Genomic DNA, 18,075 nt, shown 5'->3' with positions numbered 1-18,075 from the left:
ATGGGAATGATTGAATTAGACTGAGGTAGGAACTACACACTGCACACAGTGCACACTAATCAGTATATTTTATCTCACTGGAGATTGTGCCAACCTGATGAATGTAAGTCCAATATTCGTCTGTTAATATCTGTTTCGATCTAATTCATAATAATTAATTGTGTTTATTTAACTGTCGTTAACTAGCAAGTGGCTTACTGTGATGGTCTGCTGTTTAGTGATAAGCAGGTAGTATACAGCGTGTTGTTAAAGCTTTTTCTCGTGCAACAAGAGCAGTGACAGTAAACAAAAAAAAAAAGAAAATATGTCTGACCAACACATTTTCTGTTTAGTTAACCAATTAGCTGAAATACACATACAGATTCACAAATTCAAGCAAAGCTGCAGTTTCAGATATTCCTCTGTATGATAATCCCTGAGAGCAGTACCTTTAAGCTGGGTCCTTGTCCTTTTCAGGATAAATCTAGCAAGACATCGTCCAGTTTCTACAGGCCTCCCTTTCAAAGCCACTCCCACAAAATGATCGTAATGAACGTAAACAATAAACATGGTTATAGTTAGTTATTACAGCTGTCAAGCTAGCCACTGTGTGAACAATGACAGATTTGTGAATGTCTTTTACTCTTAATGGACTATGTACAGTAGGCTATATTATAGTCTGAGTTATGAATATTTGGGGGCTCGAAATGTCAGTTTGTATGGTGGGAGAAACGAGTCTGACTCACTATGCGCTACAAGGGGTGGTAAACACGATGTCAGTTATATTTTAGATGTACACAGCTTTCTTATGTTTTTGTTCTTTTAATTTATCATATTTACTGTTCTATCCTTTCGTGTGTAGTATTTAATGTTAGTAATGTCTTATCCTATCCTGTCTCTTGGCGCTACTGGAGCCACGGAGCCGGAGACTAATCTAATCATTTAGGGCCCACTCCTGAGTAGTAAATCATTTGCTTGGCATATCACAAGGTGTATGTTTGTGTGTCTGTATTTATGAGTGTTGTGTAATTCTCCTCGTTCTTTCCAGTGTTTCTCACCATGGCCCTTCACAGCGCCTGAGGACAGCAGCAGCCCTAGACCATTTTCTTTTTTATCTCATTCCACAGTGACACACTATGGTCTATATTTCATGTCACTCTGACTAAACTGCTCGGCTGTTCAGATGTCTACTTTAAAGCTTGATGCACTCCTTGTGTATGGATTTGGCTGCAATGCCAGCAAAGCACTTTGCCTTGAAAAGGAATTAAGCCTGTGAGGTTTTTTTAAGATAGATTAAATAGGGAGGAGGCTGAGAAGGCTGGGCTTATGGGAGGGGCACTACCCAAATCAACAGAACCCCCCTTTAATGCCAATGAGTGTGGGTGAGGAGGCTGGCCTTTCTGATGTGTGTCTGAACATGTGGGTGGGTGTTTGTGTACATGTATGAGGATTTCAAGAACATACTGTATGTCTGTTTCTGTGTATGTGCATATCAGCTTGTGTGCACAGTAAAAGCAGGGAAGGAAGAGTACATGGCAAACATTTTTTAATTGACATACACGACAATATAGGAAGCCATCATGAAAGTAAATGGTAGTTATGTGTTATTTTGCTATGGCATCAATGTTGTGCTGATTTGATTTGGCATTGATCTTGCTCATCTCTGCCTTTCAGATATTTTCCAGTTCAGGGTGAGTGAAGCGACAAAGTGAAAGATGAGGCGACAAACAAAGGTAGGTAATGCGCAGAAAGCCAAGGGAGGGGGGGATGCCTTGGAATGGGAATTACAAAAACACATTGCAGATCTGAGTGAGAGCTGGAGGAAGCTTTTGTTTGCTATGTCTCACATGTTTGGTTACTCAAGCTAATGAGCAACAATAGGATAGCAGCTAATTAACTCTGGCCATCAGACTGAGACCGAGGTAAATGAAAAGAGGAGGAGTGAGATAGTGAGAGAAGGGGGAAAATGTTGAGGAAGAAAGAGGGAGGGGAGATAGATGGGTAAATGACCTGGGAATCACAGCCGCTGTTATCTGCCAAGGATGTTCATGTGTGCGTTTGCATGCAAATGAGTGTGTGTGTGTGTGTGTGTGTGTGTGTGTGTGTGTGTGTGTGTGTGTGTGTGTGTGTGTGTGTGTGTGTGTGTGTGTGTATGTGTGTGTGTGTGTGTGTGTGTGTGTGTGTGTGTGTGTGTGTGTGTGTGTGTGTGTGTGTGTGTGTGTGTGTGTGTGTGTGTGTGTGTGTGTGTGAGTTCCAGCAGGGGGAGCTGTGTAGGTCCATGTCACCATAAGTGCTCTACATGACCATCTGGCTCTCACTATAAGACTGGATGCTGAACTTACACTTAACTGTTTCAGTGCCAGCATTTCTTTCACATCTATACGATAATACAACAACAACTAAATTGACAATGAACGGATGCGGAAATTGCCTTTTTGTTGACAGTGAAAAGCACATCTTAGGACAATGAACAATTCATAACAAAGAATCAGAGATGTAAATGACTGATGGACACACTGTCATTCTGCAGCCCTTCTGGAAGCCACTTCACTGACCAGATTGTGTATCTGCTGAAGTATGGCGAGGGAAGAAAGCAAATGGTTAATTTCTCATTCTCTTGCTGCTGATGCAGTGTTCCAGCTGAACCCCTTGGAGAGTCTCTCTACGTACTCATACACACTGTACTGTAGTGCTTGCCTTTCTTCTGAGTAGCTTGCTGACCTCTCTTTAATTAGGCTAATTGAAATGTGAAAAATAACCATTTTCCGGATTGCTTATTATTTTTGGGCAGTTATAATAGCATGTGTATACATTCAAAGGCCAAAAAGAGCTTTTCTTACCTCTCTCCTTGGTTGACCTTACATGAATGTGGCCCCCGCAGGCTGGTACCCAAGGTCTGTCGCCATGGCCCTGACTGGTCTCTGGAGTGGCCTTTGAACTGCTTTCAGTTTCATCGTACCCAGCACTGCTCCGGGGACTCTTTGCACCTTTGGTATTCTAAATGCTTCCTTGGCTCTGCATTACCAGGGGGAGCATACCCCACCATCAGCCTTCGTGTTGTTAAGAGACGAGTAGGATTTAACAGACATCCTTGAGACAAATGGTGAGAGACGGTTTGTGCTCAAGTGCTCTTGGCTGGTCTACAGGTGTTTTATAAGCTTTATTTGTGTTCTTAGCTCCTCTGTTAACCCCCCCCCCCAAGCGTGCCCACTGTTGTCCCTAAACTGTGACAGGAGCCTCCCCAGGGCAGCATGACCTTGTGGATAGCAGGTTGAGGGAGATGGAGGGAGAGAGAGAGGATCTGAGGAAGAAAGCGAAAGAGAGAGAGAAAGAGAGGGGAGGGGAGGGGGGAGTGGGGAAGACGCCAAAGTACATCTGGAGCAATGAGCTTGACAGTATACAGCATGGCATGTGACAACCTGAGAAAATGTTCATATGTTTTGTGTCTTCCTGATGAGGTGATTCATTCCCTCACTGTCATCTACTCATCTACACAACCAACGCTCCCACCAAACGATAGTGAGCACACACACTTAAAGTCTCATACACACATTCTCAACTGCATGGGAAAAGATCACATGCTCATCATTACCCCTGCAGAACAGGCTGCAGCAGTGTACAGTTATTTTCACCTCATGATGTGACTTCAAACGTTTATCATATGTACACACTATACACATATGGAGTCATTCGCCTTCGAGGAGCTATGTGATTTCCTCATTAACTTCTCGAAATGTAATGAGTCATTGAACCAAGTTCTGTGGCTCTGTTAATTATGGCCCCATTTCAACAGCTCTCTCCATGGCAACCTAAAGTTCTGCCTGTCACCGCATGAGAGATGAGGGAATAAAGACATTTTCCCATTATGCTGCCACCCCAGCGAGCATATTTCTCCTCAAGACAGGCGCGCTGACGGTTGTGCTGCTGATCCTTTAGCTCCCCCTGCAGATGAACAGGACAACATCACACCAGTTGCAGGGGCGGCTGGCCCATAGGGGGCGATAGTGCACCGCCCTCCTTAAGCCAAACGAAAAAAAAAAAAAAAAAAAAAAAAAGAGAGAAAAGAGTTTATTTTGCCGGTCTAAGTCTTAATAGTATAGTCCAAACAGCAGCCTGAATATCGCTGCGACAATCAGCAGCCTGGATGTCACTGTCCAACCAGTAGCCCCGCCCCCTTGGGGCGATATCAGTCAGATTGAAAATCGCCCCAGGCGCTCTCATAGACTTACATGTTGAGACTCGTTTTTTCAAAAATCGAACGATACAATGCATTTCTATGGGCTCCGGTGGGGCTTGCCCTAACGTGATTTCGTCATACGCAGTTACGCACTGATGCGTGCTCGGACGTACAGCGCGCGCGTCTGGCGGAGACCGCCGATTCGGATGATTCAATGGAATATGTTCTGGAAAATTTTGATTAATTACAGTTTTGATTATAGTATAATTTGATTTGATTATTGCTATGGCATCCATGATGGCTATAAATTGTAGACTGTGCTAAAAGTGATTTCAAGGGCAAACTATTAGATGACAAACTATCTGTTAATGTGTGTTTTATTGTGGAACCAAATGTATTGTATATTTTATGTCTGGGGTTGCATCTAGTGGTTGAAAACCAAATTAAACAATGAGATGTGACACTGTAAAGCTGGCTATCTGACTTTTATTTATTATTATTTTACCCATTGAATGGGTCATCTTAGCCATCATCACAACTTTTGCCCCCCCTGAGAAATTTGTCAGGAGCCGCCACTGACCAGTTGTCTAGTGTATGAAGACGCAAAATATGTGACTTAAGAGAGTTGTGACTGTTCCCATTAGCTGTAAAGTTTAAACAATGTCAACATTCATAAATAATCAAGTCTGATAAATAGGGTTAGTTTAAGAGGTCAGCACTCCTGCACTCAAGAGTGGGTGTCAACTTGTTGGCCTCATGGATATCATTAGCTAAAACTGTTTAGCAGTTTGTATTTGAAAGCTTTGTGGTATCAAATTGAATATCATGGGCTATATAGCATGCAAATGAGCCATTTCCACTCATTATTGTTCTGACATACAAGCATCTGTTAATGGTTGTTTGATAACATACCTACAATATAGATGAGCCGGATCAAATGAATGTCAATGAGCAGAGTTCAGAGTACAATTTTGTGCTTAGCAACTTATTCGCCCTGAAAAACATGTCACCCTACACCTCTAATGTTACAGAAAAAGACATTGAGCGTTGATTGAGATCAAATCTCCACAAGCATTTGTGTGTGTCCAAAGTTGTCAACAAATGAAACTGGCAAATAAAAGGTCTAGAGCTGATATTGTGTACATTGTTTGTTTCTTATTATGTGGTGTTTACGTTATTTTTACATTTGATCAAACTTTTAATGAGGATTGTTTCAGCACCAAAGGCTTCACTCCTAACAAAAACATACTTATTTGAATACGAGTGTGATCACTCAGGATTGGCAGCGTAATATTTTTTTTTTCATTTTAAGGGTGTGGTGGATCAAAGCCAAGACAAAATACAGTCTGCACCATAACAGAGCTGGCAGAGCTCTCCACTGCGGAAAACTAGTTCTCAGGTCATGGACTACGTTTGTCATTTCCCATAAATATACTCTTCAGCTTGTTGAAAACAAAATGAAGGATGACAAAGTCACTTTTTTTTACCACTTGCAGTCAATCACTGCCTGTGGCATTTCTTTCACCTTAGTGCATTTTTAGGTGTCATGAAGGATTTAGTCATTGCTGAGCTTCTTGACAGATGGTTCCTGGCAACACCTCCTTACAGTGACAAACTATTACTCGATGCAGTCAGGGGATGCTCAAAGGAAACAGTTGAGCATATGGGCCGATCTATCCATAGAAATTGACGTTCCTTTTATTTCACGTTCTAAAAGACACATTTACTCATGAATCCCATATGCGCTGGCTCGTTTCTTCCTTTCGAAAAACAAGCGGCCAGCATCAGTCCTTCTTTTTTTCTTTATTTACAAAGTATGTCAGTTTGTCAGTGAATCTCAGGCTCTTACAGTTCTTATCACCTGTATTTATGGTCACAGATCAATCTTCGTCTACACTTAAGAAGTCTGTCATCAGGTAAGGAAAGATACCCTCCAGGGTGACATCATTATTTCCATTACTTCTTGGAAACTGACATTCCTACACACTCCTGGCTTATTGTATTTCCTTGAAAAGAAGTGTGTGTTGTAACAAAATACAAGGATTTATTATTGCACTTCTCCCTTTCGTTTGCCTCAAACACAAACAGTGGAATGGGACTGTGCTTGGCTGATGGCCATGTGTTGATGTCAGGCAACATCTGACTCCATGGTGGCATCATCAAAATAAAGAGCAGCGTTTGACCTGGATAGACTTCCCTTGACACGGACACAAGTCCTAAAACTGATTCATTCTGTGTGTGTGTGTGTGTGTGTGTGTGTGTGTGTGTGTGTGTGTGTGTGTGTGTGTGTGTGTGTGTGTGTGTGTGTGTGTGTGTGTGTGTGTGTGTGTGTGTGTGTATGTCTGTGTGTGTGTGTGTGTGTGTGTGTGTCAATGACAGCTCAGCTCTGCACTTATACTAATTTCGAAAGGCACGTTTGGACTAGAGGATGATGCCATAGTGACACACACACACACACACACACACACACACACACACACACACACACACACACACACACACACACACACACACACACACACACACACACACACACACACACACACACACACACACACACACACACACTATCTCTCCGTTTCTCAGACACAAAAACACTGTCATTCTTTCCATACTGAATTCAATAATACAGTTTACAAATTTATTTCCAAAAGACAGGCAGTCGCATAGTTTTACTTCACACAGCTCATACACAGAAAGTCTGCTGACGAATACTAAGACAAGAGGAAGGCAAACCCAGTAATTTATGGAAGCTGTTTCCTTGCTTTGGTAAAGATGACTGCCATGATAAGCATTATACATGCATTGTAGCAACCTATGATTAAAAACAGAAAGTATTTGTTTATACTTATCTTTAAGGAACAGTCTTACATGCTAACAAATATGAATGTTTGGCATCAAACTGAGAATATGATGAAGTAGAGAATATCAGTTTAATCTCTAAACATTCTGTGCAGAGATAGCGCAATGTCTGGGACATGTTCCTGTGTTAAGCATCTTGATGCTTAGAGGATGTTAGTCCCGAAAATAAATGCATAGATAGTGGCTTCTGGCTTTTATAAGTCCTGGAAACAGGGAGAAACTCCTAGACTCTTTCCATCAGGATTGAAAAAAAACATGAATAACCAGCGATTATATGTCAGTTTTCTATGTTATTGGGTATAATGCTTTACAATTTGCCCCTCATTCACAGCTTGCTGTTGTTAGAAATGCCATGCAAGGTGCTAGGGCTATTGGTACAAATGCTGAGATAACCCACTCTTCCCCCTGAGCCTTGGTATGCAGAGCTCCACAGGTGTCGTTTTTTTAATACTGTTTACAATTTTCACTAAAAGCAGCTGCCTGCTGAAGCTGAAAACCACACTGATGAGAGTGGTGAGACTTAACCAAAAGGTTGCAGGCAGAAAAACCAAAACAAAGGCCTGAATTATCCAATAAAGTTCCACAGAAGCAAGGGGTGTAATAACATAAGTGGAACATATATTGATTATAGTTACTTTAAGTAAACACGATAGAATAAGGCTGCACTATTGCTCCTGGAATGTGTGTTGATGCTGCTAGGCTAAGAGCGTCCCCCTGTACCTGAAACATAGAGAAACTAAGTACATTTATTGTGTGTTCATCAAAAAACATTATTATTAATAGTGTTTAACTGTTTCTTTAAACACTGATAAACAGAAGAGAAACACAGGTTACTCAAAGTGTGCTTTGCTGCTTTCGATCAATTAACATCACAGTATTAGCGTCACTTTCTTCATATATTGAGGCTTTGTGAGCATTACTATAGCAATGTGTTGATGTGCAAAGAAATAAAAAAAGTTCAAAGGAAATCGCAGTCCTGTATTGCAATTTCAGCACCAAATGGCTAGTTTTAAAATGTATCTTAAGAGCAATTTTATACATTAAAGCATTGTTATCATACGGCTTCAAAACAAAGGATCTATGCATACTGTATATATATTAAAACATTTCTTAAAATCCTTCAAGAGATAACACGACCTGGGTAGTTTAAAAGTCTCTGTTTGATAAAACATCCTTATAAGTGTTAGCATACTCTTACCACGTACCAGACCTTTGGCTAACAGCTACTTGGTGTTTGACAGCATTGGTTTCTGATTGGATGTTATACACATTGTGACATCCATGATAAAATGAAGCATGTGCTGTAACAATATCTTTCATATTCAGTCTACTTGCACCAACTACACCACCTCCACATAGTTTGCTGGATAAAGCCCCTCACATCCACCATCATTTATCCCCCGACACCAGCCCTGATCATCCTCATCCTCAATCTTCAAAAACTCTTCACCTGCAGGAAAAAGCAAATAAAATAAAAACTAGGTTTGCAGCTAACAATTATTTACACTATTGATGAAAATGCAAATTATTCTCTTGATTAATAGTTTGGTCTATGAAATACAATAATAAAATGTAGCAAAAGTGACCATCACATTCTCCTGGTCATCAAATTGACATCATCAGATTGCTTCATCATTTTTACTAAATAGTAGATCAAGTGAAAAAAAGATTTCTGAAATCTTCTAATTGTTGGCAAAATGGCCCACACTCTCAATTAATTGACAAAATAGTTGCTGATGAAGATGTTGCTGATGTACTTCTCAATCAATTAACTAACTATTTCAGCTCTAAAACATGAATTAAAAAACACAATTTAACAGATGAAGAATAAACAACTGAAATATAAATATAGAATAAACGAATACATTCACACAATATGAATACACTTGCACATCCTGTCTATAATTAATTCTATATACAGTCCAGTAAAGTAAGCTTTGTAGGGTGGTATTTGTGTGTTTACCTGCTTTAAAGGATAGCTCATCTGTCTCCTGGCCAACATAATCATACAGAGCTCTTACTCTCACTCCTCCAATCATCACACTAGAGGAAGAAAAAGAGATGGTAAAACATAACTTAACAATAGGAGAGACAGATGGATGTCTGATCTGCTGAACACCAAAAGCTACACCGCAGTGGATCACAGTAAAAACAAAATCCTGCCAAACTATTAAATTGGGAAACATTTACTGACCTCTTCTCAATTGTGCCTTTCTTTTCTACTTCTTTCTTCCCTTTTTTGGTTTTCTTCTCAGGTATCCATTCCTAAAAATAATTTGAACAACACAGTTAAAAAACATCAATTTGAGAACAAGAAATGGAGGAGGACAAAAGCTTAAATACCTGAAAGTGAGGCCAGTCAGTTGGCATGCCGGGCCCGTAGGTGTTTTTCCACCAGCGAAGGTCCTCATGCTCATCGATGGCCATCAGTGTGTTGTGGAGCTCATTGTACACAGCCCTTACACTAAAGAAGAGGTTGAGAGTAAATGAGAGGATCAAAATTGATACAAAGCGGAGGCAAACCAATGAAGAGCTACACTTGTTTTACAGATCCAAACAAAACATGGCTGCTATCCATTACCCAAACACTTATTACCATCTCTTACACTAAAATCTTGAACTGAAAATGGAACAAATGCTTCACTTTTCTGCTGTCAGATTAAATGTTATCATTGGAGGACATAAGAGACCATTTAGCTCTTGAGGCTTTACATTGCATCGTAATCTGAGCATGGTAAAAATTAACCCATCATGCAGGACTGTAGGAGGTTGAATACTTTATGGGGCAGTTGTATGGTTAATGGCATGGTATCTTCTGATGCTTATACTATAACTAAAGTGTATTGATACTTGTAATTAGCGCTTAATCTTCTTGCACTGCCATCCGACATAAAGTAAAGGGTTGAAGTAAACGGTTGCCCAAAAATTACGCAGATTAATAGAGTATATAATTACTCTCATCTACCCTATATCCCTCTGTGACCCCTTCAGATTTCATAGATTTCAGTAAATTAGTTGCTGTCTTTCTTATAATTTCCTAGTGGAACAGCAGTTATTTCTCTATTATGTTATTAATTTAGTCATTCTCAAGTGACTGATTTTGACATACTGCCGCACATACTATAAACTACTGTATAGACAAAGCTGATCAGCACAGACGGCAACTTAAAACAACCATCAAACACATTGAGGTTCACCTCTCATTGTTGGTAATGTCCAGGTGTTTGTGGATGGAGAGTAAGGCCTGTTTGAGGAAGACAATCCTTTTGCGCTCTTCGTCCTGCGATTGGTCAAAAATGGACTCCATTTCCTCCATATAGCGTGGAACGTAGCGGTTCACCTCCTCAAGGACTTTCTCATAGCGGGCACGAACCTGTAACCATTTATAAACAAATTCAAAAATGAAATCCTGAGAATTGTTAAACTAATACCTGCAAAACTAAAATGATGAGAGATGTTACCTACTTTCTCTGCCTCCTGTTGAACCAGCTCTCTCTCCTCCTGGATCTTCTTCTGTTTGTCAATGGCGACGTCCGGGTTTCCCTGAGCGTGTAACTCTCGCTCCCTGGCTGCATGCTCCTTACGGCTAACTTTGTGGTATGCCCTCCTAACTTTATCTAGCTGTAGACAAAACAAAAACATACCTTATCTACAGTTGGACACAGAAGAGGAAAACTCTTTACAAAGGAAGATGACTACATGGGTTTTTCAAGAGCAAAAACATGGAAATATAACTTTGAAAACTGAGACGAAAATGAAATAGTGGTGCATATCTCTGTGGTCAGACACTGACTTTGAGCTGAGGCCTGTTACTAAATGAGTATCCAATTATGATGTTGCAATCTATTTAAGTGTGTATGATGTATTGATTGTCTAAGGGGGTTGGGTATATTTTTGAAACTAATATTTAATTTCTCTTTTGATGGATGTCCTCTTGTCCTAGCTGCTCTCAAATCACAGAAAATAACAAATTGCTACAAATGTTATTTGATTGTTTCTTATTTAGTTCTGAATATCAAATGTAATCAAGAAAAAGGATTTCAACCCAAGTCTGAAGGAACTTTATGACTTTGTTCTTCTGCATTTTGCTGTTGGCAAAACCTACAATACACGGTGTGTTGTGTCTCGCTTTCTCTTTGATAAGGGTCTTCTGCTTGCAATTATTCTCACTTTGATTGGTACATTTCTATAATTGTCTTTCACCCCAACAGTAAACTTCTGTCAAGAGGGAGCTATTATTGTTTTCCCTTAGGTCTCATACTGTAGAACACAGAACAAATGACTTAAAAGGCACATATGTGTACTGCGTCAGATAAAATATTTAATTTCAATTGGACTTTAACGGAGCTTTGTAGGTTTATAAAGCATTTTACATCTTTAAATGTGACCTGTCATCTATGAGTGAAAACTGGATTGATCTATGCTCTATCAATGTCTCAGATGAGAGCTTTAAATTAACACTGAAGCTGCCTTCTGAATCTGAAAAATCTGACCTTTTTAAGTCGCTTGGCCCATGGCTTCTGAGCACGTGTAAAGCCTGTCTCAATGTCCTGGGACTCTTTGAAGCCTCCAAATAACTTCTTGTGGAAGGTATCCTTCTGCCAGGTCCTGACCCGGTCTCCATCCTCCGACACCAGGGAGCGACAGATGGAGGCGTGTAAGGAGGCCAACCGGTCAGCTGAGGAGAGAAAACACTGCCAAGCCTTCAGAAGAGATCCATAAAGAGGACCTGAGGAAAAGTAGATAATGTTACCATCTCTTATCACAATGGGAGATCTCACAGTTTACATGCTGTGGACAAACTGGCTGGGGTTGCAGATACTTACTGGAATCCACCACTGGTTTCCATTTGGTGCTCCATTCACTGAGCTGTTGGGCGTACTGCCTTTCCACGCGAGCTCTCTCTTGGAAACACGCCACGATGTCATTACAAGCCTGGAAAGCATCTTCTGTTCGCTTCACAGTGGGCTGATAGTTCCCAGGCTGCCAGGACACAAAGAGAGAGTAAGATCAACTGTTTATGCAAAATAAACATGGGAAGGAGGGAGGCTTAGTAGACTTTGAGCTTCAAAGTTGGTATAAACACCCAACAACATAATGTCTTGGTTTTGGATTAAAAAAGACAATGTGGTCTATATCTTTGAAAGTGTTAAGTGGTCTGTTAGTTTCTTTTTCAAAGTCAGTGAATACATATTGGACATCTGCTCACACATTATTCAGGCAGCAGCATGTAGACTAAAAACGTATGCAGACAAATTAATTTAGAAACTAACACTGAAAACTTAAATGGTTCAAGCAAGACTCAACTCAATACTTATACTGTTTAGTATCACAGAATAACATACATATACAACATATCTATTTGTTTCTGTCCTTTCAAAAAATGTAATAAAGACAATTTGCTGTGTTTTACTTGATATTACTGTATATACAACGTGCATTAACTTTGTGTAGTCTCTTTTGGTTGTTTGGCAAGTGGCAATTTTTCTCTGCCATCTTTATGCTAAGCTAAACTGACAGGCTGCTGGCCCAGACAGATATTTTCTGTTCAGACGTGAGAGTGAAATTGATCCTCTCATCAAACACTCAGCAAGAAAGTGAATAAGTGTATTTCCTGAAATCTGTACTAATCCATTTAATGATTGCTTTGTTCCATTTACTCTGTGTCCCAGTCAGTGGTGCCAACCTGCACAAATCCTTAAACTGCTTCCAGCAGAGCTAAATGGATTGTAGCCATTATTAATGTTATTAGTTAAAGCTCTGTATAAGAACTGCCTCTACCACCATGGTCTGGTCAGGTCAGTCTGTAATAAAAAGGTCCAGCTTGCATTCTCATCTTCTTTCACAGGGATGACACTCCTGCAGCCGTCTAAGGTCAACCCTCTGTGCGCTACATGTGACACTTTACTGGCATTAGGTTTCCTGTGGTAAAGTCTAATGCCGGCAGCAGCGTAGGGTGTGGTAAACGGACATGAAGACGAGGTCTGGACATAAAAACCCAGACAGTGAGGGAGGACAGAAGGGCAGCAGAGGCAAGGCCCTGAATGTAATACCATATCTGTAGCAAATGTGTTGTTTGTGGAAGTCGTATTTGGAAATCTCTGCAATTTTCCTGGCAACCACTGTAAGCTCCTACTCAGCACTCACTCCTACTCTCCTTTTTACTTTCTGTCAGGCTCTATCTGTTAGTTACTGACACATTTAGACAGCCAGTTGAAAGTTTGTAGACACAATGTATAGTTTCATGTTACGTTAAATCATATGAAGCAATGTGTTTATTCCATATACAACAAAATGAACATAAGTCAGACAGTGACCAGATTACTTTCACTTGTCAAACAGGTGTATGTGTATGGTGTATAAATTAAGCTCACGCTGTCTGCAAACTTTTAATTTTAATATTGTGTTTCACACAATACTCAGCACACATATTTTCTCAGTTCCTTCATGCTTTTGTAAAGCACAATGCTGTTACTTATTTCTTTTTGGCAAATATCTGTAAGATGATATTTCAGTTCAGAGTAAAAACTATTCACTCCTAACTACGAGCAGACCACAGTAACTTGGATTTGTCAGAGTATGCAACCTGATTCTTTATTTTTTTACGATTGATGGACAAGGTGTTCTATCCTAAAGGGACTCTCAATTAATCTTAAATTGAATAATGTATCTAAAAAGGGAGCAGATTAGTCTTTATATGTCAAAAACATATAATTGGTAGCAGCTATATTTATTTTTTTGATATAGGTACAGTACCTATATCTAGTTGTATTAATATGCAAGACATCTGCAACACAATTATTTAATAGCATTTCATGAACTACATACAATCACTTCTAATATATTCTAAATTAACCTTCAGCTGTAGTGTATATGTGCTATATATATATAGATAGAGAGAGAGTAGATATTTAATATAAATCATGTTTGTCTCCTTTTTTAGGCTTCAGGTGTCACCTGGTCAACATAGGAGTTAAAACACAGCATGTATAAAAATGTGTACCAAGATGTTAAAAGTGATGTATTTTCTGCAGTCTTCAAAGAAAGAATATTAGTCAAACATGCTTTTAATGAACACTAGTTTCCTTTTGCCCTAATCAGAGTCAATCGGGGAACTTCTCATCAGCAGCCCCCCATTTCTCTCTCTTTCCTTACTTTCTTTCTTTCTGCCTCTGTTGTGGTTTGCACTAACTCTCCTCACTCGTCTGAGAATTAAACAGAAACAGCTGAGGAATCCAGTTTGAGGCCAATGGCAACGCTGCAAAGACCCAGTTGGCCAATCTTTGAGGCAGATGCAAATCAGCTACCAGAGAATGTGTCCAAGCAACAAAACGCAGCAGCAACAAAATGTCCACAGTCCTCCATTATAAAATCTAATTTCATGTATATAACCAATCCTATCCAGCCTATGAAGCGTGTCAGTGCACCGAGAGAGTAGTGGGAAACACAGGCAGAAGAGCTACAGCATCAGCAGCAGTCTTATTAGCAGTTATCAAGCTACTAATGGCTGCTGTAAACGTTGAAGTATAGTTGCTGCAGTCGCAATAGTAGCAGTAGTAGGTACAGAAATGGAAGTAGCATAGTAGCTATAGTAGAAGCAAACTCTGTTCATTTAAAAAGATATATAGATCAATGCACAAATCATTTCATGAGACGCTTTACAGCATTCAACTATGGATAAAAGAAGAGGCTAATCTACTCAATCAAACATTTACAGAGTCTGTTACAGATATTAAACACACCACCATATTCTCTTTTAAATATGAAATCAGCAAAAAGGATGTGTTTTGAGAGACACAACATTAGAGCCTGAGCATGTCTCTGATCACAGGCGACTCTATGTAATCAGCAGTGAGTAATACTGTAGTGTGGGCCCACGGCAGAGTCCGCACTGTCAAAACACACTCTACAGCATATACAATCTTGTAAATTAAAGTGGTGGTGACTGTGCAAATCTAAAACAAAAAGAGCTTAAGTTTGAAGCTAATGACAGCGGGAGCCTTGAGCATGGCGGCAGGATGACACAGACGAGAACTGGCCTGGAAACACATCCAACACAACAGGAAGCTGCCAAAATTACAGGAGGGGAAACATAAAAGTAGGGAAGCGCATCTAGGCCAACTGGAGACAAAGCTATTATTAAAGCGGTAGCATACTTAAGTAAGATAGTCAGGCACTTTGAATGTTTGAGGTGTTTACACCTTTAAAACATGGTGGCAAAACAGTAGTGAGTCTTAAAACACACTACTGTTTTGTGGTGTCTGCATGCTGAAAAGAATTGTATTTATTTTCAGCAAAAATAAGATAGTATTATGTTTATTACTGGTAATTAATTAGAGAACATTAACAAAACTTACAACGATAAGGGTTATTTGTCTAATTGAAATAACTTTTCTTAATCACTCCTGAGTCTGCTGTCAGTGTAGTTCATCGTGTGTTTTCATGTGCTCTGAATTATTACTTCTGCAGGGGAGTTTATGTTTATGTTTGTTAGTTCGTCAGCAGGATCACAGATAAACTCTACTGGCCTGATTTAATTAAGCTGGGGTGGATGGTTTAGCATGGGCCAAGAAAGGACCCACTCAATTTTGGAGGGAATCAACATCGTGGGGAAGATACATGCAATATTGTTCTCTTATACTAATGGCCTTGGTGATGTTAACTTTTCTAGTTCTCACTGATACCGATGCTGTAGATGAAAAAATCTAAAGCTTCGCTGGCAATAACAACCATGGAATTCATTGTGCGATTGTGTTAATGTTGATAATGATTTGTTCTTATTTGTCATGTTTATTCTCTCATGTTAACATATCCTTACAATACAATAGCTTGAAAGCTTGGGGGTAAGGCTTATTTGTCCTCTTGTGAGAGTTAGATCAGAAGATCAATACAACTGTTGCAGTAAATATAAAGCTACAGCCAGTTAACTCTGGGTTAGCACAGACATAGTGTCACACCTAGCCTCACTATGTGTTAATTAACTAAATCTACCTACCAGAACTATTTTACACTTGCCATCAGCAAAGGCTTCAGAAAGTCCATAGCAAAAGTTCCTTTCATGTCACTTTGGACAAATGAATGTAATATTTAAAAAACATTTTAAAATATATCTTATCTCTGTTTAGGAGCTGACCATTTTTCCTTGTCAAAAAGAAAGCATGACAAATAAAAACATCATGCTGCAGCGCTGTAGCACGACAAGGATATTGCAGAGAGCAGTGGAGTAGAAAAAGAACGTGTCCAGGATCCCCTAGAGACAAGAACCCTTTGCTACACTTTGTCGAGCAAACACAGACAATCAAAAACCTAATGAGCTGAGTACTATCACAAAAACCTTCCTGGGGCACAGTTAACCCAAGCAAGGCTATTCAGAGTGTACAATAGTATTCATATTTAAAAATGAAAGCACAGCCTCGTTCACACTGATACGTAGCCTTAACACAAAACAGTTTAGTCTGTTATGACAGGAAGGTCATTGAGTCTTGAGACTAGGGGTAAGCCATCTTGTGGATCCGTCTCTTACGCTTACTCTAAAGTTAAACAGTCAAAGACAGAGCAACACACAAAACACAAAGTCTTACCATCCAGAAGCTACGATTGCTGGCATCTTCAATGCTGTTTTCTGATGGTAGCGTCGACATCCTGTTCTCTGAGAGAGTAAAGAGTATATGATTAGTTCAGATGTTATCATTTGGGATATATATACACACTGACCTTTCTGTAATCAGCTTCTATAGTGCAGGTAATGACGGCTTTGGGGCTTTTTGGCTATGGTATGAACAATTAATAAGTATCTGAGTCAGACGTATTGTATGTTTTATAAAAGAAGCCTTTCTTAACGAAAAATCTTATGCATTCGGCTGAAAAGTGAACCCAGTTGGAGAATGTTATTGACTCATATTGATATACACTTTATATATAAATGATAATGTCCCCACCTTTTTTGTTCAAAACCTCTAGCACACATCCCTCCATATGGGAATAATTTAAAAACCACATATCCAATAGGAAACCTTGTGCTATCAATCATTTATTTTCTGTAGCTAGAACATGGCTTGTCAGATGCAATAAAGTCCCCCTCAAGTATCGTCAAATTACAGACACAAATGTGTAACACCTCTCTAATGCACAGTATATGTATATGAGGGTCTATCAGCATTTGTCAGCAACTGAATCATCCAATGGAGGCTTTGACACCCCAGAAGAGTTGCCAATGTGAAAGTTGATGGGTACAGTACATTTAATCCATGAGGTGTACAGTTAATCAAAGCAGCGTCTCACATTCTAGATCAGAGAGCATGGAGTACCCTCTCCCAGCAATGCTGCTTCGAAACATGAGCTATCCTAAAATAAATTGGGGGCAACAAATCCTATCATCCGCTCTGACTCACTGAAAAACACAGACAAACTTGCAATGCATAAGAAGTTCCGTCTGAAGTGTATTTCTGATCTTTCAATTTTACTTTATGGTTGTCTGGTTCCACTTCTAAAAAAGTAACTTTTCCAGTTAAATATTCAAGCACACAGCAGTTTTGCCTTCTGGTGTTTCCCTCAATGAAATACTGAACTCCACTAAGACACAGCCTTCATGTCTTGCCTGATTTTCCTCCCTGCAGTTAGTATCTCTCTGTTCTATGGCTCTGTTAGGCGCAAAATTAGATTCAATGATTTTCCTCCACGTCTTGCGGTTCACAGGGCATCACATGCTCCACTAAGAGCATAATGCTGTGTGTCTTTTCCAGGCTTTAGTCTTCCTCAGCTTGCGTATGTCCTGTGTCTGATGCAGAGGTTTCGAAGATTACACAACCCTGAGGACTGCAGGGAGCAGACAAATAATGAATCTCCTCTCTTTTAACCCTTGACCTGGACTTCCTGTCTCCTCAATGGCAGGCTCTCCTCTGGGTATGACAGTGGCTGATTTTGAGAGGAACATGGGGGTGGATGTTCTCTGCTCTGCCTGCCTAATAGCAAATAATTTGCTGCATTCCTGCAAGTATTCTCCAACCTCATGACACATGCAAACTTCCTGTGTGAATTCAATCCCAACGGTACATAAG

At 39.8% G+C, this 18,075-nt stretch overlaps 1 protein-coding gene across 2 annotated transcripts in view; it reads right to left on the bottom strand.

Moving 5' to 3' along the window:
* Nucleotides 1-6,783: 6,783 nt before the first annotated feature.
* si:ch211-51c14.1 (protein kinase C and casein kinase substrate in neurons protein 3) overlaps nucleotides 6,784-18,075 on the bottom strand; it is a 12,527-nt gene continuing 1,235 nt past the window's right edge. For both annotated transcript variants that reach the window (XM_063904773.1, XM_063904772.1), the window contains exons 2-10: nucleotides 16,600-16,667; nucleotides 11,845-12,001; nucleotides 11,512-11,747; nucleotides 10,484-10,639; nucleotides 10,216-10,391; nucleotides 9,362-9,482; nucleotides 9,213-9,283; nucleotides 8,982-9,061; nucleotides 6,784-8,468 (exon numbers count right to left, since the gene is read on the bottom strand). In XM_063904773.1, the coding sequence (XP_063760843.1) occupies nucleotides 8,359-8,468; nucleotides 8,982-9,061; nucleotides 9,213-9,283; nucleotides 9,362-9,482; nucleotides 10,216-10,391; nucleotides 10,484-10,639; nucleotides 11,512-11,747; nucleotides 11,845-12,001; nucleotides 16,600-16,659 (1,167 nt within the window). In that variant the 5' untranslated portion in view covers nucleotides 16,660-16,667 and the 3' untranslated portion in view covers nucleotides 6,784-8,358. The remainder of the gene's footprint in view (nucleotides 8,469-8,981; nucleotides 9,062-9,212; nucleotides 9,284-9,361; nucleotides 9,483-10,215; nucleotides 10,392-10,483; nucleotides 10,640-11,511; nucleotides 11,748-11,844; nucleotides 12,002-16,599; nucleotides 16,668-18,075) is intronic.

The sequence above is a fragment of the Eleginops maclovinus genome, chromosome 16 (assembly GCF_036324505.1).
Source record: "Eleginops maclovinus isolate JMC-PN-2008 ecotype Puerto Natales chromosome 16, JC_Emac_rtc_rv5, whole genome shotgun sequence".
NCBI classification, from domain to species: Eukaryota; Metazoa; Chordata; class Actinopteri; order Perciformes; family Eleginopidae; genus Eleginops; species Eleginops maclovinus.
The sequence above is the reverse complement of the archived record's forward strand: the minus strand, read 5'-3'. Positions and strand labels throughout refer to the sequence as shown.